Consider the following 25,571-nt stretch of genomic DNA (forward strand, 5'->3'; position numbering starts at 1 on the left):
TCCATCTCAAGCTTCTTATCCTCCTCCACCACCTCTCGACATGTTTTCCTTTCCTTGAGTTCATCTTCTAACAGGCATCTTGTATCTTCAATGGCATCCGAATGTTGGACCCTCAATAAGGCTTCATCCCGTCTTCGGCGTCTTCCCTCTCGAATCTGTCTCTTCACCCCAATGAGGTAATGGCGCAGGCCCGCCAACTTGGTGGCCAGCCTCATCATGGCTGAGCCCTGCGAAGAGTGACCCGTCCACCATGCTATCACCTTCTCTTTGAAGCCCCTCTCGCGTAGCCACGATCGGTCCAATTTGAAGTAGGTGGGTCTAACCTGCCCACCGTTATCCTGCCATATAATTGGGGTGTGATCAGATAAAGGTCTGGGGAGAGCTCGTACATCCGCTAATGGATGTGCCTCCAATAGGTCGATCGAGCACAGTAATCAGTCCAAGCGGGAGAGCGTGGTAGGACCTCTCGGACTATGCCATGTGTAGTTGCAATTCAGCGGTCCCATTTCTTGCAGTCCTGCCCCCGATATGAATGCCCAGAACGCCTCTGATCCTGGGTCCTGCCCTCCCAAGCCATTCGGTCTATTGCTCGACTCCAGGGTGACGTTAAAATCCCCGCCGAACAGCATTGGGGACCCCTGAAAGAGAGAGGTGACTACCTCCAATTCCTCCTACAATCCGTGACGTCGGGCTGCAATGACTGGACCATATACTGATGCCACCAAGCATTGGAATCCGTCACTTCTTCTCCGTAGATTAACAGCCGCCACGTACTGTCCTGTCCACGACCCTTCCTTAGCATAGGACGCCGTGTTCCATACCACTAGTAAGCCCCCTGACCTGCACGTGGCATTTACGGCCACAACACCCTCCAGAGAACCCCTTCCCACCGAGTTCCATACCTTAGTGTCCCATCTCTCCAACATCGTCTCTTGTAGGCACACCACCTCCGCTCCCCATTGACGCAAATAGCTGCCCTTAACTCCCCGCCTCCCTTCGTCCCGAAGGCCGTGTACATTCCATGATATGCACTTCATTGATGATCCGAAGCTTACCCCCCTTGTACTCTCACCGTAGTTACTCCCACCACCTCGGCCAACTCCGCCAACGTCGGATGTGTGCCATGGACCTCCTCTGTCACCACGGCCTCGGTGTGGCTAGAGGACTCTGCAGCCTCTACCCCGCTGTTTTGCTGATCTCTTGGCACAGCCCCATGTGGCTTTCGACGAGCTGCCATCTTCTTCGATCGTCCGTCGGCGATTAGGCGTATCTGACCGTTGTGTCCGGGCACCACCCAAGTCTTCTTCCCGTCCTCCTCCGTAAGCGCCAATTTTCCCCTCCGGTAAACAACTACCTTAAACCGGCGGAGATCGTCATTAGTTATCTGCCTCACCCTTTTCCTCCCTGGGTTTTGACCTTCGAGGTTGTCGTGCACATTTTCTTCCATGGTCGAGGCCAGCGGGATGGCTGTTGATGTGCCCTCCACGTGGGCCGGGGTCCCACTCGTCCCATCTTGTACGTCTTCCTCCATTGAGGCTCCGTCCTCTGGCACTCCCATGGGGGAATCACCTTTTCCCTCCACCGCCTCCCGATGGGCATCCGGTCTTCCGAACTCTCCTGGCGCGGCTGGAGGGGTCTTGGCCCTTATCCTGGCTTTGAATGACCGTGTGTATCCCTTAGCCCAGACCGATTCAGGCAGCTCCTCCCCTTCTATTACTTCGACCTCAATCAGCACCACATTTGGGTCCCCGAATTCTAACCCCGTCGAGATGATGTTTTTAAGTCGGCCGAAAGAGGCGACCAGGTTTGCTAATGACATCTCTCGACGGTGCACCAGTGGAACCCCATGCACCTCCACGAGTATCCCCATCTTTTTAACTCCTTCAGCCCCATCATTAAACATAAGAAATTTAACTCCCTATTGTTTAAATAGCAGATATTTAACTCCTATTCTTTAAATATTCTGATTTATTTATATTTTTGCAGTCCCACTTGATTCTTTGATTATTTTGTAATGGGTCGTAAACAAAAAAAAAAGTCTAGCTGTTTAAAAAAATTCCCCCTAATTTTGAAACATTTTGCTCGCATCAACCAAATAAAGTTTTCATTGTGCATTTTTTAACAGAAAACCATTTATCTAATGCCATGGATTACCCTTGAACGCAGGAATTTAAAACGTTTTACCACAACTATCGCTTTCAAGAATCAAGGTATTATGTTCTAAAATTAAAAAACAAAAAAGAACTAAAGCTTCATCTGATGCTGACGATCCAAATTCTGAATTTGAAATTGTCTGCGTAGCTTCTTCTAGACGTATCATCTGAAGAGCGCGACAGAAATTTTACTTGTTCAAATGATTGACACCATTGCACTTCTATGGGCCAAGTAAATTTGCTGCTGTAAACGTAAGCTAATTAAACAGCTCTCCTGATGTTAATTGATTTGTTTTTTACTCTTGTTGAGCATTATTTGGCCCTCTCTATGTTTGGCCCTCTCTATATTTGGCCCCTTCCATCTTTGGCCCATTAGGGCCCCCTATATAAACCCTTGTAATCACTATTCTCAGATCAAGAGAATCATTTTCTTGTTTACATGGTATCAGAGCCCTAACCCTAACCCTAATCTGGGTTCTTGGGACTCTCCTCCTCCTGCGCTCAGATCTCAGGCAGCTCTCCGGCCAGCCTGATCTCGCGCACCGCCGTTGCCCTCTGCGCTCAGCCGTCGCCCTCGCACAGCCGCAGCTGCCGCACACCGCGCGCAGCATTCTTCGGCCGCGCGCAGAGCTTTTACGGCCGCGCACAGCCGCGACAGCCCCGCACGCAGCCGCACACAGCCGCGCGCAGCCGCACACGGCCGCGCACAACCGCAACAGCCGCGCACGACCGCGCTCCGCCACGCATGGCTGCACACAGCCGCGCATGGCCGCCCACCGCCGCGCACAGTTGTCTTTGCTTGTCTTTGGCTGTCCTTAGCCTCCTGCACGCTTGTCCGGCCTGCCGTCCGTGAGCTTTGCTTCGACTGTGGGCGTTGCTTTGACTGGGCCTTCATCTGCCGTTTGTGCTGTCCAAGCCATCTCAGCACCTCTCCTTTGGCCAAATCTCAGCAATGACGAATCCTATTGCTGCTGCTGAGTCACCTGAAGCTCCGACCTCCTCGGTTACGCCAAACTCAACGCCGGCTTCGACGCCACATGCACCTGCGGCGCCTATTGAGTCGGGAAACTGGTCTTCCTCCCCAGGACCTTTCTCTTTGCCTCGGGTGCCGCCAGATGGCATGTTCACTGGCTTTAATCTGTTGCAATGGCGCCAGTACGTCCAAATTACCCTAAAGGCCGTCTCATGCGCCACCTTCTGGAAGACGGACCTCCTCGGACCGATCCGAAGTACTACGATTGGCTGGATGTCGAGGGGATTGTTCATCGCTGGCTCTTGGACAGCATTTCACCCAGCGTTAAGGGTGAATTTCTGTCCCTGGAGTCGGCTAAGGCAGTCTGGGGCCACTCCAAGGAGACGTGCTACAAGCTTCAACGGAAGCGCGTGCAACAGAGCAACCTCGCTACCGTCGCACCTTCCGTCAGCCAAGTGCCTCCTCCGGGTCAAGTGCCTATGCCATACGGACTTCTTCCCACTGGTGCCTCGCCCGCCGGCTTTACTCCGGAAGAGATGGAACGCCTCCGCCGCTTGCTTGATCCTCCAGTCGTGGGCTCATGTTCCTTGGCCCACGCAGGTATGTCCACCGTTCTTCCTCCACCCCCATCTCCTTCCGACAATCCCTCTTCATCTTCCACTTGGCTTCTTGATTCCGGTGCCACCGCTCATATGACCCCTAATCCAAGAGCTTTTGTAACGTATGAACCCGTTTCTGGATCCTCTAAAGTCAAAACGGCCTCCGGCGATTTTCTCACCGTGGCGGGTATTGGTCGTGTGGCCGTCTCTTCCTCTATGCAATTACCTAAAGTTCTCCATGTTCCACGCCTAACTCATCATCTCCTTTCCTTGTCGAATCTTGTTCGCGATTTGAATCACGATCTTACATTCTCACCTCATTCATGTTTTTATCGTGATAAGGTGTCGGGGAGGAAGATTTCCATTGCTGAGGAGCATGAGGGGCTCTATCTTGTTCGACCTTCTTCGCCTTCTTTTGCTGTTGCTGCTACGGCAGTCTCTCTTTCGGCTTCTCACGGCCAGTGGCTCCTTCATCGACGTCTCGGCCATCCTTCCTTTGCTACCCTTTATCGTCTCTTTCCAAAACTTTTCCAAGGCCATTCTGTGGACCGATTTGTTTGTAATGCTTGTCGAATTGCGAAACATCATCGCACTTCTTATCCTATCTCGTCTTCTCATTCTTCCACTCCTTTTTCTCTTATTCACACCGACGTGTGGGGACCTTCCCCTATTCACAGCACTTCCGGATCTCGATGGTTATGCATCTTCATTGACGACGCAACTCGTTTCACGTGGGCCTATTTCTTAAAGAATAAATCGGAGATATCCCGTGTTATTCCCCAATTCTACTCACTTGTTCAAACTCAATTCTCTACGTCCATCCGTCGCTTCCGCTCCGACAATGCTAAAGACTATGTTAATACCTCGTTAAGCACCTTCTTTCAAGACAAAGGCATTATCCATGAAACCTCTTGCCCATATACACCCCAACAAAATGGCGTTGCCGAACGTAAATTCCGTCACATCTTTGAAATGACTCGGAGCCTTCTCTTCCATATGCATGTGCCCAAGTATCTTTGGGGGGAAGCCGTCTCCACCGCCATCCATCTCCTTAACCGCCTTCCGTCTAGAGTGCTTGATTTTTCCATACCTATTGACCGTCTTCAGCATGCCTTTCCCTCCTCTCTCTCGAACTAATCTTCCCCCTCGTGTATTCGGATGTGTTTGTTATGCGCCTAACCATCGCCTTGGTCGTGATAAACTTGACCCTCGTGCTGTGAAATGCGTGTTTGTTGGCTATTCCTCCACGCAAAAAGGTTATGTATGCTATCATCCACCCTCTCATCGGTTCGTCACTAAAGATGCCACTTTCAATGAATTTCTCCTTACTATTCTTCCTCTTCTCCAGAGCCACCTTCATCAACACCCTCATCCGATCCACTTGAATTCCTAATTCTCCTCAACCATCTCCTCCGTTATCCGTCTCTCGTCCATCCTCTCCGGCCCCGCCAGTCGTGTCTCCAGAAGTTGTGCCTCCCAACTCGCCTCCAGAAATTGTGCCTCCCGACATCTCTCCGGCCCCCATCTCCGTCCCTCATGTGGAGCTTCCTCCTGTCCCGGCTGCTGAATTCTCCTCTTCGGCAGCACCTTCTTTGCCTCCACCACTTCCTATCCGCCGATGCCCGCCTGAAAAACGCTATGGTATTACTCTCGCTCGTCGAAGACCTCGGGTTGTTACGTCCTCTTCCGATGCCCCGCCTCAGTCGTCCTCCCCACCTCTAGAATCCTCATTAGCCGTGCTGCCCTCTTCACGTTCTTCTCCTCTCTATCCCTTAGAGGCATCCATTTCGTCTCACCGTCTCTCACCATCCTATCATGCACTTCTTACCTCACTTGATGCCACTTCCCTTCCGAAGACGGTGGACATTGCACTTTCATTTTCGCATTGGCGTCAGGCTATGGAGGAGGAGCTTCGTGCTCTTGCTCAAAATGAGACGTGGGATTTGGTTCCTCTACCGGCCGGGAAGCATCTAGTGGGTAGCCGTTGGGTTTATGCTGTGAAGCATAATTCCGACGGTTCTATTGAGAGGCACAAAGCTCGGGTTGTGGCGCAGGGGTTTACTCAGAAGCATGGCATTGATTATCAGGCGACATTTGCCCCCGTTGCCAAGCTGAATACGGTGCGGATCCTCTTGGCTCTTGCTGCGGATCGTGGCTGGACTTTGCAGCAATATGATGTGAAGAATGCTTTTCTGCATGGCGATTTGACTGAGGAGATCTACATGGCATTACCTCCAGGCTATACTTCTTTAGTGCCGTCGTCTCCGAATTCTGTTGTCTGTCGCCTGAAGAAAGCACTATATGGCTTGAAGCAATCTCCTCGAGCGTGGTTTGGTCGTTTCACGACGGCCATGAAGCGCCGTGGCTATCGTCAGTGTAATGGAGATCACACCCTCTTCTACCGCCATTCCACGTCAGGGGGAGTCGCTATTCTGCTTGTGTACGTGGATGACATCATTATTACGGGTGATGATACGGCGACCATTACTGAGCTGGCCATGTATCTCTCGTCGGAGTTTGCTATTCGCCATCTTGGCCCGTTGAGGTATTTTCTTGGCATAGAGGTGGCATATTCTTCGAGCGGGATTTTTATTTGTCAGAGAAAGTATACGGTGGATCTTCTCTGCGAGCTTGGAAAGGAGGATTCCAAGCCTATTTCGACACCGATTGATGCGAACCATCGACTCGGTGCCGACGAGAATGAGGAGCTTGCTGAGCCCGGACAATATAGAAGACTTGTGGGCAAACTGATTTATCTCACCCACACTCGTCCAGACATTGCTTACTCAGTGGGTGTTCTGAGTCAGTTTATGCAGACTCCTCGCAAGAGTCATCTTCATGCTGCTCATCGTCTCCTCCGGTTTCTGAAGGGCACCATTGGTCGTGGACTACTGTTTCGTCGTCATACAGGCATGCGTCTAGAAGTCTACACTGATGCTGATTATGCAGGCTCTGTCGTCGACCGACGGTCCACATCGGGCTATTGCACCTTCTTGGGCGGCAACTTGATTACGTGGAGGAGTAAGAAGCAGAAGGTGGTCTCCCGCTCGAGTGTTGAAGCGGAGTTCCGTGCTCTGGCGCATGGTCTTTGCGAAGCACTTTGGATTACCAAGCTCCTCCGGGAACTATGGTGTCCAGTTAGCTCTCCTGTCCAGCTGTTCTGCAACAATAAATCGGCGATTAGCATTGCTCATGATCCCGTTCAGCATGACCGTACAAAGCACATCGAGATTGATCGTCATTTCATCAAAGAGAAGCTTGAATCGGGAAATTTTGGCACGCCATATGTTCCGTCCGCTGAACAGCTAGCAGATATCTTCACCAAAGGGCTTCATGCTCCTCGGTTTGAAGAGCTCTGTTCCAAGCTGGGTGTGGAAAACATCCACGCTCCAGCTTGAGGGGGAGTGTTGAGCATTATTTGGCCCTCTCTATGTTTGGCCCTCTCTATATTTGGCCCCTTCTATCTTTGGCCCATTAGGGCCCCCTATATAAACCCTTGTAATCACTATTCTCAGATCAAGAGAATCATTTTCTTGTTTACAACTCTCTTTCTCGTATCGTCTCTAGAAAGATGGGGAGGATTTTCAAGAGACAAGATATGTCACTTGAAGAAATTTTGAAGAATAGAAATTAAAATTTTTCTCTCTTTTTCTTGGTTCAGCGAGAAACTTTCCTTTCTAAAAGGGTGATGCAAAAGCTTCTTAAATACTAAATTTATGATCTAGTATACAACGTCTTTACAGATGAAAAGTCAGCATGAAATATCCGACTTTTGGCAGATCAAGATGTTAAACTGCGAATTACGATTTCAAAAAATAGGAATTAATTATTTTGAAGGAGAAGCATTTCGGTTTTCTTGATGTTCTTATTTTAAAATATCTTTTATGGAAGTGGTAGCCAATTTGTTAAGATTTCCGAACAGACCCAACCGAAGAGGGAAAATTACCTGAAAATATTTCATAGAACACAGAGTCTTCACCGAAGAACTCATCGCAGAAAAGGTACCTAAAATGTGTCTATAAGTCTGACTTTTTTATTCAAATGCCATTTAACAGATAAAACAGGAAGTCATACTCTGAAGTAGCCGTATCCATGAGAAGTTTGTGTAAGCTTCTAAAGAGGGCTTCATAAGGGAATTTAAGACCATTTGCTTCTGCAATATGTGGAATAAGTGCAGGCTGTTCAATTTCCTGAAAGAGAGCAAATAAAACTAGATCACCACAGAATCTTGAACAAGTAGCTCCATAACATTTGCAATGAACCCACACGGTAAAAATACAAGAAGCTATATAATATCTGTTGGAATACATTCATGTTTATCCGTCCGTGAATTTTTTTTTCTCCTTTCTCTTTCTTAAAACTATTTCTTCCAGAGGTAGAAGGTTTCAACGGACGGGCTAGCCCATGACGTAGAAGGTTTCATGGCGGCATGGTTCCCTCGAGGTGGGGGTGTAGAGGGAAGAGGACAAACATAGATGTAATAGAGCCTCAGGGCTCCAGGAATGTACTTGTCGGGTGGTTACCGATTAGTTCGGGTGACCGTCTCATGAATTTTCAAAAAAAAAAAACTATTTCTTCCAGTAATTGTGTGCATACCCTTGAAACCGATTTCTTGAAATTGCCACCTTAATGTCAGGATCCAATATGCCAACATTATGTGATTACTCTTTGTTCTTCCAGATCTCTCAATGCTGCTACTGTGATTTGATGCATCTTCCATATCTTACCATATGACAATATCAATACCCCAAAAACATAAGGAAATAAGTTCCAATTTGACATGGGATCTCCATGTTTAGACTTTCTGATATTATTACAACACTAGATGACAAGTGATGACCTGAGCTTTGAGCCAAAAATCTTAGATCTATTTCAATAAAACATTGCAAGGGACCATGTTCTATGCTCCTTTGACGAAGGCCGGTGACAAAGGTTGTCAAGAAGAGGTGGCTCCCGGAAGCCTCGGCAGAATGTGTTATGTGTGCAGGCAGCCACAAAGACCGCCCCCATCTCTTCTCTGAATACCATTTTTCCTGAGCAGTGCAGGCTCACCAGCCAAACACATGGTTGGAGTTCTCAGGGATTCTATACAGGGTGGTGTACCAGAAGGCGAGAAGGGTGTGGTTGACCCTTTGCAGTGCTCTGGGAAATATGTTAGGAACAAGGTTACCTTCCATGGAAAGGAGACATCGTTGGATGCTGTTGTACAGGCAATGGCAGGTTTTGCCTCGGCATGGTTTAAAGGGCCATGACCAAAGGACCGGTAGCCTTTGGGCCTTGTGTGTACTTAATGATCATATCTATTTATCACATCGGGAGGGTCAAAAATTTTGGGTGATCTTCATTAATTTCTTCCAAAAAAACCAAGGGACCATTTAGATGATGGCCAGCAACACAAGATTTCAGGCATTCAATCGGTATCTTAGGAATATTTTTCAGTCAGAAAGGCCTTTGCTTCAAAAGAAATTCAACGTCAGAGTTTATTCATCCAAATAAAATAGTAATTATCAACAAACATGGAGATGAATGACGGATATAAACAAATTAAACAAATGTAAGGCATATAAACTTGGTGCAACTTGCACCTCCCAACAACAGACGAAAAATACATCAGGACAAAACAGAAATGACTAATAACTTCCTTGAGAAATCTAATCACAATGTCCAATCATATGAGCATATTTACTGAAATAGGCCACCTTTAACAAATCAATCACAAGGGTTACAGTAAAACAGGAGTTTAGGTTTATGAAGTCTACTATTTTCTCAGCACAAACAAGAATAAGACGTAAAGTTTGGGAGTTTTCAAATTGAAGATAGCACCATTAATTGTGGAACAGGGGAATAACATAGTGCATGAAAAGGTCAATTGTTATCTTATGTCAAACCTTTAAAATATTAAGCCGGTCGCCAAGTGCAAAAACAGAGGACCGGTTTTTAATGTTCTCCTTTCCCCTGGAGAAAACAAAAACACCACTCCGGGCTTCAACTCCTATAAGGTCATTAGAGTTTGCGATATCCTGTTGGAGCTTCTCTAATGCTTGTATATACACCCGAAAATGTGCACTGAGAACCTGGAAAAAGATCAAATAATAATGTACATGATGAAAAAATCAAATACTTTTTAAAATCACCACATTACTATTTTTAATGAAGCCAAGATAATGAAGTATTTATTATGAACTATCTGAGTTTCTGATGAGCCACAGATCCTGTCTGACAAGTGGTAGAAACCAAATGTTCTCAGCATCAACAAGAAGAAATGGGGGGCCAAACAACCCCCAGTGTTCTCAGCTCACAAGGAGGACGATCCAAGGCCAGGACCATCTGGAAATATAGCCAGCGGGGATCTCGGCATATAACACAAACGTCCCGCAACCTGAACACTGGGAAATCACCAGTAAGTTCTTTTCCCTTGCACTCTCTTACTCTCAACCCTAACCCTGAACCCTCACCTTCTGGTTCCCTTCTCCATTCTTCAGCTATCGCACCGGAGCAAGAGTAGACACAACGGGAGCACCACAGCAATTAGCTGACTGTACAGCCCTCCTTCCCGCATCTTTCTGCTCTCCGTCCCCCTCCCGGTACTTTCTTCTCTTACGTGCTCTGGACAGGATAGCTTAGAAACAGTAATGCTTTACCTCAAAGAGAAAGTTCATGGAGAAGTCACAGGTCTTTCTAGTTTCACATATTCATATGCCCTCTTTTTGCATGCGAGAATCTTAGTTCCTCAAATAAACCACGGAAATTTTACAATATACGTAAGAAGGGGACAAGATCCAACCGGAGACCACAAGACGGAGGAGGCTGGAGGAGTGGACATCGACAAGGGGACAAAATCCATCTGGGTGAGCATCGTCGATAACTACGAGGACAGGGAAGTCATCGATTCAGAATACTTCTTCAAAAAAAAAAAGGTTTATTCCCTGCTCTCCAGCAAGGAGGGATACATATTTTAAAGGGACGTGGAGGAAGGGGACAGTGATGTCTAGATCTCCAGCGTTAGCTTGGTGCATGCCTACCAAATTTTGAGGTCCACCAACATTCAATCAAGACCCATGAATGTAAGTATATCTTATAGATGCATTCAACAAAACGCAAATACCATCCAAGATATCTTTATTGCAGTGATCTGTATTTTATAAGTGCAAACATCAGTGATGCTATTTTAGCATTCTTCACATTAAGAGGAAAGAGCTAAAAAAATAACTGCCTGACGCCATGGTTAATTCACAATAAAGGAATCATAAAATGAAATATGAATGCTTCAACTTCTTTCAGTAAGAGAACCAAAAATATGGGTACCTTATTCAAAGTGTCAATATATGCTGAGCGGACCTCATTATAGATCTCTTTCCCATGTTCCTTGAGAAATACAACAATATACCTGCAATCCCAAATTCAGTATGATCAAAGAACTGTAATTGATAAATAACTCTTACCTGACAACAGATATCCGGCTCTTCGAAAATATAATCTAAAAACCAAGATCGGCTCCCTCAAAAAATTGATTGACATCTGTTTAGGGACTTGAAATTCAAACCTCACAAAAAAACACGTCTAATTTTTCCGAAACTGATTGTCTCTGATGAAATGTTGGTAAACAAGTCACGCATACTTGCAAGAAGAATGAAATGAAGTAAAAATAAAAATAAATGGACACATAAATAATTAGAATCAAATGGCTACGCTCTGGTAGATGTCATTAACTTCAGAAGTTCATTTCAAAGCACCAATTTTTTAAATATTTTGCCCATTAATAATCATTCACTTTCTATGTGCCAAAAGTATAACTAAACCATGTAAAAGGCGAGACAAATGGGAATCAATAAATGCAGGGTACTTACTTATATTTAAGAAGAACACTTTGCTGAAGGATCTGAATGTTAGTTTTTGGCTTCCTCAATGCATAAAGCTTCTGAACCATGAATTCAAATACCTAAAAAAAAGTAAAAAAACTACCTCAGTAGCTCAGAAAATCATCACAACTGAAGCTATGTCAAAGCTAAAAACTTAGACGAAATGCTAAACACAATGAATAAATGAAAGTCAATTAAATGGCTGTTCTATCCGTTAATGACATCAATCTTACATTTTCAAAAATTTCCAAAGTCAACGTTTATTGAGTCAAACAGGCGTCATCTCACTTTATATAACTCAGGTGCGCCAATCAAAGCCTGACAGTTTCAACCACACCTTCACGAGGCAGTGGGATTCGAGCTTGTGCCCTCCAAATAAGTTTTAAAGCAGTGTTTGATGAATTCCATAGATACTCTAAACACGGAAGGCATAGCCCCTGTGGTTATCACTTCAATATACGGCTATACCTATGGAGATAAAACAAGAGGTAGTTCTTTTCTTTTCCCAGAAAAAACATATCAACAAATTTCTTGGAGGAATGGTTAAAAATACCTTCCAGAGATGTAGAGGTCTACACGGAAATTGGTTCATTTCCTACCACCCCTGTACATGTATCTAATCAAATAATTTATCTGATCTTATGAGATTAGCGTGACTTTTCTTGTTAAGATATTATTCGATATCAGCCAACGCCCTGCGCTCATCCAGACTGCACAATGATAACCTCTCGTGGGATCTTCAATCTAAGTATACACCAGAAAGTTATTATTACATGAATTGGTTTTGCGCTAAGGTAGGATTATATGAAACAAAGTAAAAAAGAGTAATAAATCAAGTCATAGAAGAACAAGATGTTTCAATATCTTCTAAAAACTAGGTGATGACAGTCCAAACGAGTCTCCACAATCTCAGACGAACAAACGAATGCTAATTCAAGTAAACATATAGCCTCTTAAATTGACCTTTGCAACTGCCTTTTGTCTTAGTCTTTCCAGCTCTGGCTGTACATCTTTAAGTGCGATGGAAGCATTGACCATGGGATCAACTTCAGTGAACTTAATCTTCTTGCTTAGGATCTCAAGCGTTCTTAAATATTCATCATTCACCTGTTTAGATAGTTCAAAAAAAAAAAATCATTCGCCTGTTTAGATAGATAAATAATTTAGCTTAACACGCAAGCTCGGGTTAGGTCTCTGTAATCGGAAATCTGACAAAGTCAAACACATGATAAATATAAGCATCTTAATGAAAATATACTTGCATTGACTCCAAAAAAGTGATGCATTGGGACAATATTCAAGCCGATATCCACAATAATCACATCCTTGTCTGTCAGATTGTATACAAGTGACATTCCAGGTACGACTTCAACATTCAGACTGTAGTCATACTCCAGTTTCAAAGAATTAATTAAATTAAGCCGTGACAATAAACTTATCTTTATGCACCACAAACAGAAAAAATAAGCGATAGGATTTTATATAAATTTTTAAGTTTTTAATTCACAGCAGAAATAAGGAGCGATATAAACGGTTGATGGTCATTACGACCTAAATCATTTAAGAATCCCATAAGTAAAGGACATTGTTTTGACAAAAAAAATGCATCAACGAATGCCAAAGTCTTGGTCTTGACTCATTAAAATCATCGAAAATTATCCGTTGCCAGGGTAAGGAGATTTATTCACAACAGGCATCACTTAAAAGATTGGTAAGACCTCATAAAAAAAACACTTGTGGAACCCCGAATGAGACTTAAAAGTTAATAAAATGGGCAGATTTACCTCTCCATCAACTATCAAATCCACCATCCTTGGGGAAACAATAATATCTTCTACAAATCTTGCAAGATTTGACTCCGCCACCTAAAATAAAAAAGACATTATGAAACACGATTTTATCAAGAAAACGAAAAGAAATAACACTATTCCTAATCAACCGCCACGCAACAGATAATGTATGTAGTCTCACAGAGAGGTAGCGTACACCATCAAGGGAGTAGAAATTAATCCAACCAAAGTATTCGAAAAAAGTCAAAGCCATAAGTATATACGTAGAACATCCTACAACCAAAAATGGACACAGAGCTAACATCTTCACTACAGTACATCATTTCTTCATCTATAAATACTTGAATGTTTAATCTTTCCCGAAAATTTTATTTGTGTTTCTGAGGAGGACAAAGTCACTTGAAAGGCAGGAAAATGAAGTATTGATGTAAAACGACAGAAACCAAAGTCATGATAAACAGAAAAGCAATGTCATTGTCGCAGTATGGAAAAGCATAGAATGATCCAAATTAACTAGATACCTAGCATTACAAATGTGTTACAATGGAGCCTACTACATCAACTCTAATCAAGAAAAAAAGTAAAAAATACGCCCTTGATTCGTTGTTATAAGATACACTAAAAAACCTCACCTTTCGATTTTTAAGTTTCAGCCCCATGTCCATGGATTTCTCCTGAAGGCTTTTTATTTCCGAACTTATTGAACCGATTTCTGCCTGACAAATAGCTGATAATCAATGACTTTCAGACGATATTCCATTGAGATGTCAATTTATAATCGCAGGATGCAAGCAATAAAATGTCATTTGACAGGGATAAGGACAATACCACACATCTGCAGAACAGGAGTATAAATGGTGGATACAGATCCGCGAGAAATGGCACAAAAGAGAGAAAAAATGAGATATCGAATAGTGAATGCAAGGGAGTTTGTTTTTCTTCCTCACTTGGCGTATGAAATGACATCAACAGAAGATGCCAGGAGTTAGGATGCAAATCCAGAGGAACTAATGCATTTGATTTTGAGGCGATTTCAATTGAAAGATAAAATATACATATGAGTGATCACCAGCAGTTTGAAAGGACATTATGTCCCAGCTTTATTATATTAAAAAATACTGAATGTGACATCGAAAAAATGTGGAATACCTGAAATCCGCTAAGCATGGTTTCCATCTGAGATAAAATAATATCACAATCACGAATTTGATCATGAAGCAGAACCAAGTTATCGCTCTCCTTAATATAATCCTGAGTAAAATGAAGGAAAATGAACCTGAATAAGTGGATGAAATATAGCAAACAAGAATAAACATGCATGCACAAGGCAAAATACAGGGGTAAATGTGAATCATTCCTATAGCTCCCATAGATCCCTTGAAATATCAACGAGAAACCACAAGAAAAGCCATGGCGACCCCAATTGTTATGTTAGCTGAATGTTAAGGGAAAATCGATATACATTGCTGTAGGAGTGTATAGCTTCAGCAAGAAGAGAGAGAGAGAAAGAGAGAGAGAGATAAAGAGAGGCCCAGTCATCAGAGCCAGCATTCACGAAGCAGTAGGGGCACTGACAAACATCAAACTGCCAAGGGAGAATAGCTTTAATGTGGTCCAAAAATTACGTGTAAAACGACAAAATAAGAGTAGAAAATGGTGATGCAAAATACGTCATAAGTAGATGCTTCCACTTCTGCAATTTCAGGGCGAAATTTTGTTTTACATCAGCTGAGAGTAACATTTTCACTAAAGTTGCAAACATTCAGTTCTAAATTGATAGGAACATGCATATTTCTTGAAACAGATAACTTGAAGATGCAAAAAGCCGCACCTGTATGGATTCCAGTTCGACTTGACGAACATTGTTTTCAACACCCTTTGTATAGTCCCTTAATTTTGCACCATTTGCCAGTATCTTTGCAATATCCTGTGAAACAACTCCGTATGAACATAGAAACAGAAACTTAAAATGAATGGGAATACGTTCTACCCATATGGTCGATTCAAAAGTCATTCCATCATATTGAATCGCAACAAAACCGCTCAAGTTTTTTAAGCAAATGTTTGGAGAGGTATCATAAATAACTGATGATTGTTTAAAAAAAAAAAAACAGATAATATAAATAAACTATTAATGAGTATGATTTCTAGCCACAAATAAAAGAAACATCCTTCAATGATTTCTGTAACCAGAAGCTCTCTTTCCTCTCTTTCTGTTTTATTTCCTTTCTTTCCCTTTCCTTTATTTCTATCTTCTTATTTTTCTTATGTGGACCCTGTAATTAAGATGCCCACTTAAGTCACATGCACACACAGGTCGCGCCCATTTTGGTATCTCACTGGTTTTTAACAAGTGAAACCCCACCAATTAAAGAAGGCGGTCTTTTTTCCACTCCTCTCTTCTGTCTAGCAGGTAGGTCAATATCCGTCTACAGACGGAGCTTGAAGACAAACTTCTCAAAAACTTAGAGAAATGGAAGGAAAGGGAGGGGTTAGAGAGGGCCAAGACATCAATGTACTTAAACTAGAATGATTAGATATAAAGATGAGGGTAGAGATAAGGACTGACAGGACCACTGCATAAATTAACAATGTGCTATGATCCCCAATCCCTTTGAAGGCTATTTTTGTCCTCTTTGTCCATTAGGGGCATTTTGTCATTTCCCTCTATGCATTTTCCCTTTCAATAGGGGAAGCCATCCCTTTAGAAGGGCTGCCAAGAAGAAGAATTTTGAAGTTTTTTATCATTCCTCTCTCCGCCATGCGAAGTTCATTCTGCTGGTATCCATTGTCCACTGACAATCTCCCCAGCATCCTTTCCTTCTCTCATCTCAGTGACGACCTTACCGTGAGACTTGCATTTGATCTTCTTTCCTCTTGCTCCCACCGATTGATACTAAAGCAAGGGCTGAGTTCCTCATTATGAGAAGCCCTCCCTTAAGGGTCGTGTTCATTGTTACCCAATAATATTTCTTTTACTCCTTTAAAATCACAAGCCAGCCCCTTAAAATTAAGAGTCTACCAGGTTCAATGGTCATTAGGTCCAAGCGAAAGCTTGCTTGTATCAAAACATCAATTTCTGCGTCTAAAGTGGTTTTTGAAAATTTTCTAAATCTTAAATTTTTTTAGAAAAGAATCTTCTGTTTTTTAAAACTTTGATTACTCCAAAACTTAACTACTTTGTAGCTCTGAGGAATTCTTCAGAAAAAAGTAGTCAATCTTAGATTACTTCAAATCTTAAGCCATAGACAACCAAAGTAATTTCTTTTGAATGAATATTCAAATAAGAATACTCACGTCATTGTTTTGGAAATCGTGAAGTTCATCTTCCAGTCCATTCAATGATACGTCATCCCTATGAAAAAGAACATGAGTACAAACATTGAATAAAACACTGATACATAAAGAGATTTGTTTAGAAGAAAGATACCTAAATAAAATAAATATAATTGTACAACACAAAGGAATTTGTAAAAAAAATACTCTACGGATTCGACCGTGATTTTATCAATGATATCAGGCTTGACTTTTTTGTTAACGAAACGTTTCTGAAAAGAAGACTGGTAATGTGTTACGGTATCGCAATTGAGCTATAAACAGAAAAGGAAGAAGAGAGAGCAGCCAACGAGGAACAAGGCCGGCAATGGGGAAACAGACCAGCCCGTACAGTAATAAGTGCTGACCAAGAGGAATAACCGGCAAGTCATTCTTGGAAAAAGAGGAGGTTAGAATAAAGCCTATAAATAAGGACGGAAGAATATGGGGAAGGGCCGAGGGATGATCCTCAGACTGGAAATTTCATAGCAGGGGAGGTCTATTGTCAACAAGTATACTCTCTTCCTATAAACGCATATGAGGCATATAGGTGCTCGACAGACAATGTGTGCGAAATCAAATCTTTTGCTGTTTCTTTTTCATTATTAGAGTGGTGGAGGCGTATCATAATCCATCAAATATAAAACCTAAAAAATCAATTTTCTAATCATATCACAGCTAAACTTAAGAACTTACACGAAACCATCATCCTCTATACTCAAATCTCCAATTAGAGTTCCCAAAGTGGACCCAGATTTGGGGTTGTCTGCAAAGTTATCTGCAGAAGCCTAAAATCAACGAAGAAAGTTAAGATGAAACAAGTTAGAATGTAGAAGTTCATGAATTTCAACCTACATAAGGATCAAGAAGTAATGGCCAAGACAATGATTGATCTACAGCAATACCGTATCCTCAAAACTCAATAAAACGACTTCTGATCTGATTATTATTGATAAATGAAATTTTATTCAAAAAAAATTTCCAGGTAAATGTAAATTGTTAACTAAATGCATGTGAAATCAAGAACACGGCAGAGACAAAACACGGCAACAACTTTTCTCCAAGATAATTTTACATAATTCACGAGCTTTTCTCAAAAACTGAAAAGTGGAAACCCAAGGACAACGTTAGATCACCAAAATATAAATAGTCGTCATAACCAATTTTTCTCCCGGATAATTTCAGATAATTCACGAACCTTTTCTCAAAAAGTGAAAATTAGAAATACAATGACAAAATCGACGAGTTTAGAGAAATTTAATTCACGACTTTCTTCCCACGATAGGGGCCGTAGCAAGACACATTGCCCATGACAATGATCGATCTACATCGGTACCCTCTTCTCAAGAATGAATAAAACGGCTTCTGATCTGATAATTATCGATACATCTAACCCATTTAATAAAGGCAGGTGAAACGGGCGAAAAGCAGCCAACTGTCTAGCTGCATCGGATCTTCCCAAGGAGATATAATCAAATGGGTACCAATTTTTCTCAACAAAAAGCGTAAAAAACACCATATTTTGGCAGAAATTGAGTTCCATCAGATCCAATGTATGCGATCAATCGGCGAGAGCGCACTCCACAATCTCAACGGGAGAAATAGTTGAAGAAATTAACGAAGATGCAAAATCGGGCACTAAACAAGATCCGCGCGAACCTGCAAATCTCCCGCGGGTGAAGACATGACTGATTTGGTTGAACATACGCTTTGGAAGTGCGTTTAACTGGGTATTTAATAATTGTATTTATATAAAAGAGACTATTCATCCACAACTAGCCGTCTTAGCTCAGCCGGTAGAGCGCGTGGCTTTTAACCACGTGGTCGTGGGTTCGATTCCCACAGACGGCGTTTTTTTATTATTCCCTTGGGTTTTGAAAATAGTTTTTTATTTAACAATTATATATTTTTTAATGCCACCTGAAAATGAAGAAATTTATTTATATGACCTTGATCTTTCCATTCATCGAGATATAAAAAAATTATATTCAATCGACTTCAAGGTTTTTGTTCTACAAATTGTCAAAAGTATATAACAAGTATAGATGTTATAATGAACTCACAGATAATTATCTCCAATGCTCAAAGTTATTAATACCAAGCTAAAAACAACTCTCAAACTGTGAATTTTAAAATGCTCAAACTGTGAATTTTAAATACATCCCGTGATGCTCAAACTATATAAATTCACAGTTGAATCTTCCATTCTGAGATCTCATTAAAATTCTAAAATCCCTTCAATCCAGAAAAGACATCGTTTTTTAACATGGGGAATGGAAAAATTACAGATTGAATTGTTGATTTTTATGTGTCATCCGAGTTCTAAAATCAAAATATATTTTTATTGAAGGAAATTTAGAGCTTGTGTGATACAAAAAAATCAATGATTCAATTGTGATTTTTTGTACAGAATACAAGATAATGGAATACTTAAAGTGAGAAGGTTATAGCTAATGTGAAATAAGGTGATGACAAGTAATATGAAGGATATCAGATATGAGATAGTGATAAAAAAGGGAAACAAGAGAGAGAGAGGATAAAATGATGTGAAAACATTAGAATAAGAAAGTGGAAAAATAGATATGGGTACGTTTAGATATGTGAATAGATGCAAATGTTTATGAGAGTTTAGTGCAATGGAAATATAAATGGCCAGCAACCAATCATACATTCTACATCTTGTTCATTGTTCAAGAGTAAAATATGTTCAATATAGTACACAAATGATGCTTATAATGAAGTCAATTAATGCATATTATGATGGGATATATCTGACTTATTATATTATGATGGGATTATACTGTGGAGATTGCTAGTTTTCAAACCCGTGTTCCAAAAATTCTTATTTAAAGGATGGTCGAGAAGGACATCAAAATGTATTGATAGAATAGCACTATCTAGTCTCACTTATATGATGCGTATGACCAATCCCATAGCCATTAGTATGGAGACACTAGATAGTTGGTGTTCATTTCTATTTGACAAATCTAGTGGCCAATAACCTTTATTTTCCAACCCACATGTCGGAAACTTAACTTATGGATTGGGTTAAATCAATCATTGATTATTTAACCTATATGTCTGAGTAAATAACAAAGTATGTTGGCAAATAAAGGATATTGAGCCACAAGAGTTGTCGACAAAAAAGATACATGGGTCTATAAGGTCGCGCATAGATGGTCTTTAGTAATTAAAACAAATTTTTAAAGTTTAGGGCTTTATGGCAAAAATCCATGCATTGACAGATTTCATTACAAGCATTGCACATTCATTATGATGAATATATATTGTATCAGTGAATATTGAATAGATGTGGGATGTATGATTAGCTTGTTGGTCACATATATTTCCATCACGACCATACAAAGCTAGAAATTTATCGGATCGTCTAGTTTTTTTATAGAAATAGAGAAATGATACTGGGGGGGGGTAGAATGCTAGGCAAGGGAGATTGGCTAAAACATAATATAGTTTTTGCCTTCTAATGGATTAAAACTATTTGTTGTGGACTGGTATGCAGTGATAGACTAAATTAAATAAAATGGAATTGAATAAATCAGTGCTAAATAAAGCCATTTTTCAAGGTTTTGAGAAATGGTTTTGAATGAATATACTAGTTTAGGAGGAATAAGGAAATTTCTATTTAGATGTTGATAAACAAAACTAAGAAGTTTTGAGACACAATAAACCAACCTTAGGTCTATGTTTTCCCTAGGCAAAGCAATGCACTGTAGCAAAAAGACCTCAACAAGTGAAGAAAAAATATTCATACATGTAATCTTCAGCCAGGTTTATCAACCTGTATAGTGGGCAAGTTTTTTCCTCTATCCCACCATCATTGGTAAAGGGAAATGTATTTGTTTTGAATCGGTAAAGAAAACTACATTAATACTCTCACACACCCTTACCTCAGTGGGGATACACGCTAATCCTCTCCGTCTACTTTTATATTTGTGTATCTACATAGCGTAAAAAAAAGAATGAAAAAGTGAGGAAATATGGAGGGAAACATAAATTTTAACGTGTTTATCCCCAGAATACCCCTTTACTCTATCATATTTCATTCCAATACCATTTACTCTTTTCTTAAGGTGTTTTGATGCTCATTCTCCAATTTCATGAGTTTAGGAGAAGGTGGGTCTATTTAAGAATATCCATGACCTGGCCCCCCGAAAAATGTTTCTTAAATTTAATCCACTAGGCACATGTCTCCTCATGGCTCAAAATACTCTGTATCACACACCTTCACATAACCCATTCAATAAAATTATAAGTTGATCATAAATTTTGACTCAATTTGAATACTTTCTAACAAAATACGCATCAATAAAATTATGTACTGGTAAAAAGAGATCCAATTTAAATACTAGCTAATTAAGTGATTTCATTGTTTCGTTAGAGTACCCTCCATATTCTCCCTACTACATTTGTATAAATTGTGCAGGGAATTTTGAAAGAACTAAATTGTGCAGGGAATGTCGATTTCCATATCAGTAAATAAATATCTTCATCGTGGCTAGCCAGATGGATTTAAATTTGAAACATAACGAAATATTTGTTAATTTTTGGAGATAATGAAATAAGAGTGACTAGATAAAAACTTAAGTTTTATATGCTCACATTTTTCTAGACTCCTTTGATATAATCTTGCACCTTAAATTAAACTAACAATTCCCATCCTCGGTTAATAATAATACCACTATATTATTCGAGGAAACATTAGTACTGACAATCATCAGAATATCATTTTTTGTGTGCAGAGATTAGTTCAATATTTTTCTGTAGATATTCAAGTACCTAGCTTAAGATTTTTTCTCAGGACATTGATTTTTCTAGTGGATATTTTTAGCAGCTACAATTTCCAGTTATTTTGATTTTTTTTTTGATGGCTTATTGATGGTATGGTTGTTTGTTCATCCCAGACTGAAGCTATATTGTCATTTGAATTTTCAGTTAGACCAAGGTTTGGTCTTGGCCTTTAGATGAATTTAGATTTGTTACCGCAGGGTCCCTTTCATAGTTTAGATAAAATTATACCTTGTAGCAAAAAATATCAAACCATCACCATGACTTTTTTACTGATAAGTCCAAAATCAAACTAAATATTTCTTGCTAAATTTCATTATCGCATGGAAATTTTTCTCTTGGAAGGTGCATGGGTGACTTTAGAAAGGAATTGAATGAACATACTGGAATAAAATGAGGCATTGAAAGTCTTAAAATTAATCTCCTATTTGAAGCATAGAAAAACATAGACGAGGATTCTTTTGAAATTATTTGGGTTTATTAAGTTTTATGAGTAAAGGATTGTTGAAGTTGATAATAAGAGAATCTAATACCAAAAAAATATGTTTAATGTGTTTAATTGTTTTGGCTCACATATATGTCATTAATGGACGCAAATATAAGTTTAACATTTTATAAAAAAGTATTTTAGAAGCCCTATTTCTCGAATAGAACTTTGTATAACCAATATTTTGGGGCTCTTTGGATGTTTCATGAATAAATACAATCCTCTTATATATAGATAGAGAGAGACAGAGAAAGAGATTGAGATAGAGAGAGACAGAGAGATAGAGAGAGAGAGATTCAGATACAGATAGAGAGTTATAGATATACACAGAAAGAAGAAGATATATACAGAGAAAAAATATAAAAGTAGACACAGAGAAATAGAAATAGGATAGACAGAGGAGACAGAGATAGACACATACAGAGAAGAGGTAGATATAGATAGATAGATAGATAGATAGATAGATAGATAGATAGACAGAGAGAGAGAGAGATAAAATGAGAGAGAGGTAGAATGAGAGGGAATTCTCATTTGTGGCATGATATATTGCTGGTACCATAACTGATGGCTTGGAGGTCAGAAGCATCCATATCCGTCGTCCACGCCCTGATCCCACCATCATCCCCGACGAGATTATACGCATACGAAGACCCACACGTCTTCGCCCCGCCTTTCCTCAACGTCTCCGTCCTCTCCAGAACAACCAAGCTCGAAAACGTCGAGTAGCTGTTCCCCACGAACACATCAGCCCTCTTGCAAACCTCGAAATCGATCGCCGATCTGATCAAATACGGCCACGGCTCATACAGCTCCCACGCTCCGACCGTCTTCTTATCCAATGGCACGAGCCCCGTCTTCCACCCCTTCAACAAACTTTGATCTTCTAGAAGAGAGTCCGCCACGGCGACGTACACGATGGCCGGAAGAACGAGCCCGGGAATCATCCCAATTCTGGACACAATCTCGTCTTTGCTGCTGCAGATCTCGCGCTTGTTTGATCTCTGCTCGAGATGCTTGCAGTGGATCATCCAGTCTTTCTCAATTCTCATGTGAACTGCGATGTAGGAAGGAGAGCCGTCGGATCTGATCTTGGCGGTGACTTTGGAAGCCACGTCGGCGATCTCGTCAACGAGAACCATGCAGTCGAAGATCTTTGCGTAGTGATTCAATGGCCAGTGATCGGGCCAGAGGAAGGGGTTCTTGCCAGTGATTCTGATCACCTCTGCGGCGTCGTCATCGCCCGATCGGATCTGATTCAATTGCTCTAGATCTCTCTCCGCCGTCCATCTTCTTCCGCTGCCTTTCTGGATTTCAATCTGATTTCCTTTTTTGGAAAGATCTGATGATCTTCCCAAGCGTACGAACCCGCCACACTGATTGTTGAATTTGGTAAAGTTGAAAACCTTGTCGAAGGATATCGGCTGCAGCTGATCGATCTCTTTGTAGAATAAGGATGCGCTCAAATTCGGCAGAAGAAGCGTGCGATTGAGCAGTCTTGCGGTCAAACAAGCCCTGGCGAAGGCGATCTTCTGATTATTCAGCCCCCACACGATCTGAGGAACCTTGAGGAACTTGTTCGTTCTGATTGGAGACTGTGAATTAAGGCAAAATAAAGTATTTTAGGGAAATCAGATCCATTTGCTATTATAATTGGTTGACTAGACAAACTATAATCATATCAAATGCAAGAAACCAATTGAAAACTAGCGATCTCCGGTGATCATAACGGCAATGGATCAGTGATGAATTGAATAATAAAGTGCATAATCAGAAAGAGGATGAACAGCAGAACAAGGAACAGATTGCATATGAGGGTTGAATGTTATTCTTGTTCATCCTTTCTATGTTCGGTATTGACCAATTAGACCAATTATGATCACATCAAATGCAAAAATGAATTCAGATTAACTGTGCGAATCAGGTGCACAGTCGAAAAAACAATTAGAACGAATCCTCAAACGCCTTAATCGACATTCTACTATCGAAAAGCTGCTTCAAAACAACCGATGCCGAGGAAATCTCTTCACATAAACTATTAAGAGGGTGCAAGATTCCAGAAGACCGATGAATGATGACTCTTTTTAGCAAATATTCAGTATTTCATTAAAATCACCTCCATTTGCGATTCTAAGTTGATAGTCGACCAAGGTAATCATATGAAATGTAAGAAACCAATTCAAAACTAGTAATCTCTGGCGATCGTATCTGCAACGATTCTTAACTACAGAAATCGGATGAATTAAAAAAAAAACTCTCTCGAACAATTCCTCAAAAACCTAGACCTTAATTCTGCCACAGAAAATCTGTTACAAATCGACCCGCCGATGAAATCTCTAGAAATAAACTGATGAGGGAACGCATGATTGCAAAAAACCTCTGATTGGAGACTGTTCGTCCAGGTGAAGCTCAAGAAGGTTGTATCCACAGCAGTTCGCAGGAAGAGAAAGATCAGAAGAATGAGGCACAGATTGCATAACACAGTTGTACGCGCGTTGAACACGTTCTTACTGTGGCAGATGAGGCCGTTCATCGAGAACAATAATTTTCCCCAACATTCACCGAAAAACTAGTCGCTTCAGGTTTTCCGAAGAGCTCTGCATCCGAATGAACGAACGAATGAGAGATTCGCAGGACTTCAGGAAATCAGCTTCATCCGATGATCTGAATCTATTGATTAAACAAAGGATTAGCAAAATAAAACGGAAGACTCATAGCAAAATCAGCGGTAGAATTTACATCGAGAGCGTTGTACGCGCCATGAACGCGTTCTTATTGTGGTAGATAAGGTCGTTCATCGAGATTAGAAATAGATTTCCTTCAACATTCTCCAAAAACAAGTCGAATCAGGATTAACGAATCAAATGGAAGAATTTCAGCAAAATCAGCAATAGAATTTACGACGAGACTCGCAGTACTTCAGCAAATTAGCATCATCCGATGATCTGAATGTGTTGATTAAACAAACGATTAAAGAATCAAATGGAAGAATTTCAGCAAACTCAGCAATAGAATTTGCGACTAGAATCGAGTATATAACCGAAAACTCACCCAGACAGATCGTCAAAAAACCTAGATCTACACTCTGTTAGAGGGAATCTCTTGAAACAGACGACGATCACTTCAAGATAGGGAACGGCACGTCCGGGACGTGACGCCCCGGACGTGACGGAACGGATGACGGAACCTGACGGACGGTGACGTGACGAAAATTTATTCACGTCACCGTCCCGTCACGCGTCCCAGCATATACAAATAAATCTGTCACGTTACGTCACGCGTCCCTCCGTCGGGTGTCCCGTCACGTCCATGTAGACATGGTCGTTCTGTGCGAATTTGTGCGAATTGTTCGTTCTGTTCGGTTTTCCGATCAGAACAAAAAACGAATTCGAACAGAACATCGCACAGACCCGTGTGCGGTTCTTTTGTTCGCCTTGTGCAAATTTTTTTCTAGTTTTGTGCAAATGTGTGAATTTGTGTGAATGTGGTGCGAATTTTGTTCGCTTTTGAAAAAAAAAAACAGAACGAAGAACAAGGCCCCGTGAGGTTCTTTTGTGCGAATTTTTTTTCGTTTAAAATGAACAGAACAGAA

The 25,571-nt window shown here is 41.1% G+C and overlaps 2 protein-coding genes and 1 non-coding gene across 14 annotated transcripts in view; 1 reads left to right on the plus strand and 2 right to left on the minus strand.

Annotated features, from left to right (window-relative positions):
* POK (Vps52 / Sac2 family) overlaps positions 1 to 18,403 on the minus strand; it is a 29,235-nt gene extending 10,832 nt beyond the window's left edge. Inside the window, exons 1-13 of the mRNA XM_078577477.1 lie at positions 18,349 to 18,403; positions 17,386 to 17,477; positions 16,672 to 16,729; positions 15,206 to 15,301; positions 14,524 to 14,625; positions 14,007 to 14,090; positions 13,369 to 13,449; positions 12,548 to 12,691; positions 11,573 to 11,664; positions 11,031 to 11,112; positions 9,614 to 9,799; positions 7,800 to 7,915; positions 7,672 to 7,730 (exon numbers count right to left, since the gene is read on the minus strand). Coding sequence (XP_078433603.1) covers positions 7,672 to 7,730; positions 7,800 to 7,915; positions 9,614 to 9,799; positions 11,031 to 11,112; positions 11,573 to 11,664; positions 12,548 to 12,691; positions 13,369 to 13,449; positions 14,007 to 14,090; positions 14,524 to 14,625; positions 15,206 to 15,301; positions 16,672 to 16,729; positions 17,386 to 17,477; positions 18,349 to 18,375 — 1,219 coding nt within the window. The 5' untranslated portion in view covers positions 18,376 to 18,403. The remainder of the gene's footprint in view (positions 1 to 7,671; positions 7,731 to 7,799; positions 7,916 to 9,613; positions 9,800 to 11,030; positions 11,113 to 11,572; positions 11,665 to 12,547; positions 12,692 to 13,368; positions 13,450 to 14,006; positions 14,091 to 14,523; positions 14,626 to 15,205; positions 15,302 to 16,671; positions 16,730 to 17,385; positions 17,478 to 18,348) is intronic.
* Positions 18,404 to 18,467: 64 nt separating this feature from the next.
* Positions 18,468 to 18,540, plus strand: TRNAK-UUU (transfer RNA lysine (anticodon UUU)). The gene has a single exon. It is a non-coding gene; the product is annotated as a tRNA-Lys (tRNA).
* Positions 18,541 to 22,134: 3,594 nt separating this feature from the next.
* Positions 22,135 to 25,066, minus strand: LOC144704460 (O-fucosyltransferase family protein). Of its 12 annotated transcripts, XM_078576899.1 has the most exons (5): positions 24,881 to 25,015; positions 24,719 to 24,797; positions 24,491 to 24,576; positions 24,357 to 24,387; positions 22,135 to 23,574 (listed from the first exon to the last, which is right to left on the minus strand). In XM_078576899.1, exons 3-5 carry the CDS (start codon positions 24,535 to 24,537, stop codon positions 22,510 to 22,512), a joined length of 1,143 nt encoding a protein of 380 aa, XP_078433025.1. In that variant the 5' UTR covers positions 24,538 to 24,576; positions 24,719 to 24,797; positions 24,881 to 25,015; the 3' UTR covers positions 22,135 to 22,509. The 12 variants fall into 12 exon arrangements, with proteins under 12 accessions (XP_078433025.1, XP_078433015.1, XP_078433023.1 ...); XM_078576889.1 differs by adding an exon at positions 25,031 to 25,048 and having other exon boundaries at positions 24,357 to 24,649; positions 24,719 to 24,924; XM_078576897.1 differs by having other exon boundaries at positions 24,719 to 25,024.
* Positions 25,067 to 25,571: the final 505 nt, after the last annotated feature.

The sequence above is a fragment of the Wolffia australiana genome, chromosome 6, assembly GCF_029677425.1.
Source record: "Wolffia australiana isolate 7733 chromosome 6, ASM2967742v1".
Classification (NCBI taxonomy): Eukaryota; Viridiplantae; Streptophyta; class Magnoliopsida; order Alismatales; family Araceae; genus Wolffia; species Wolffia australiana.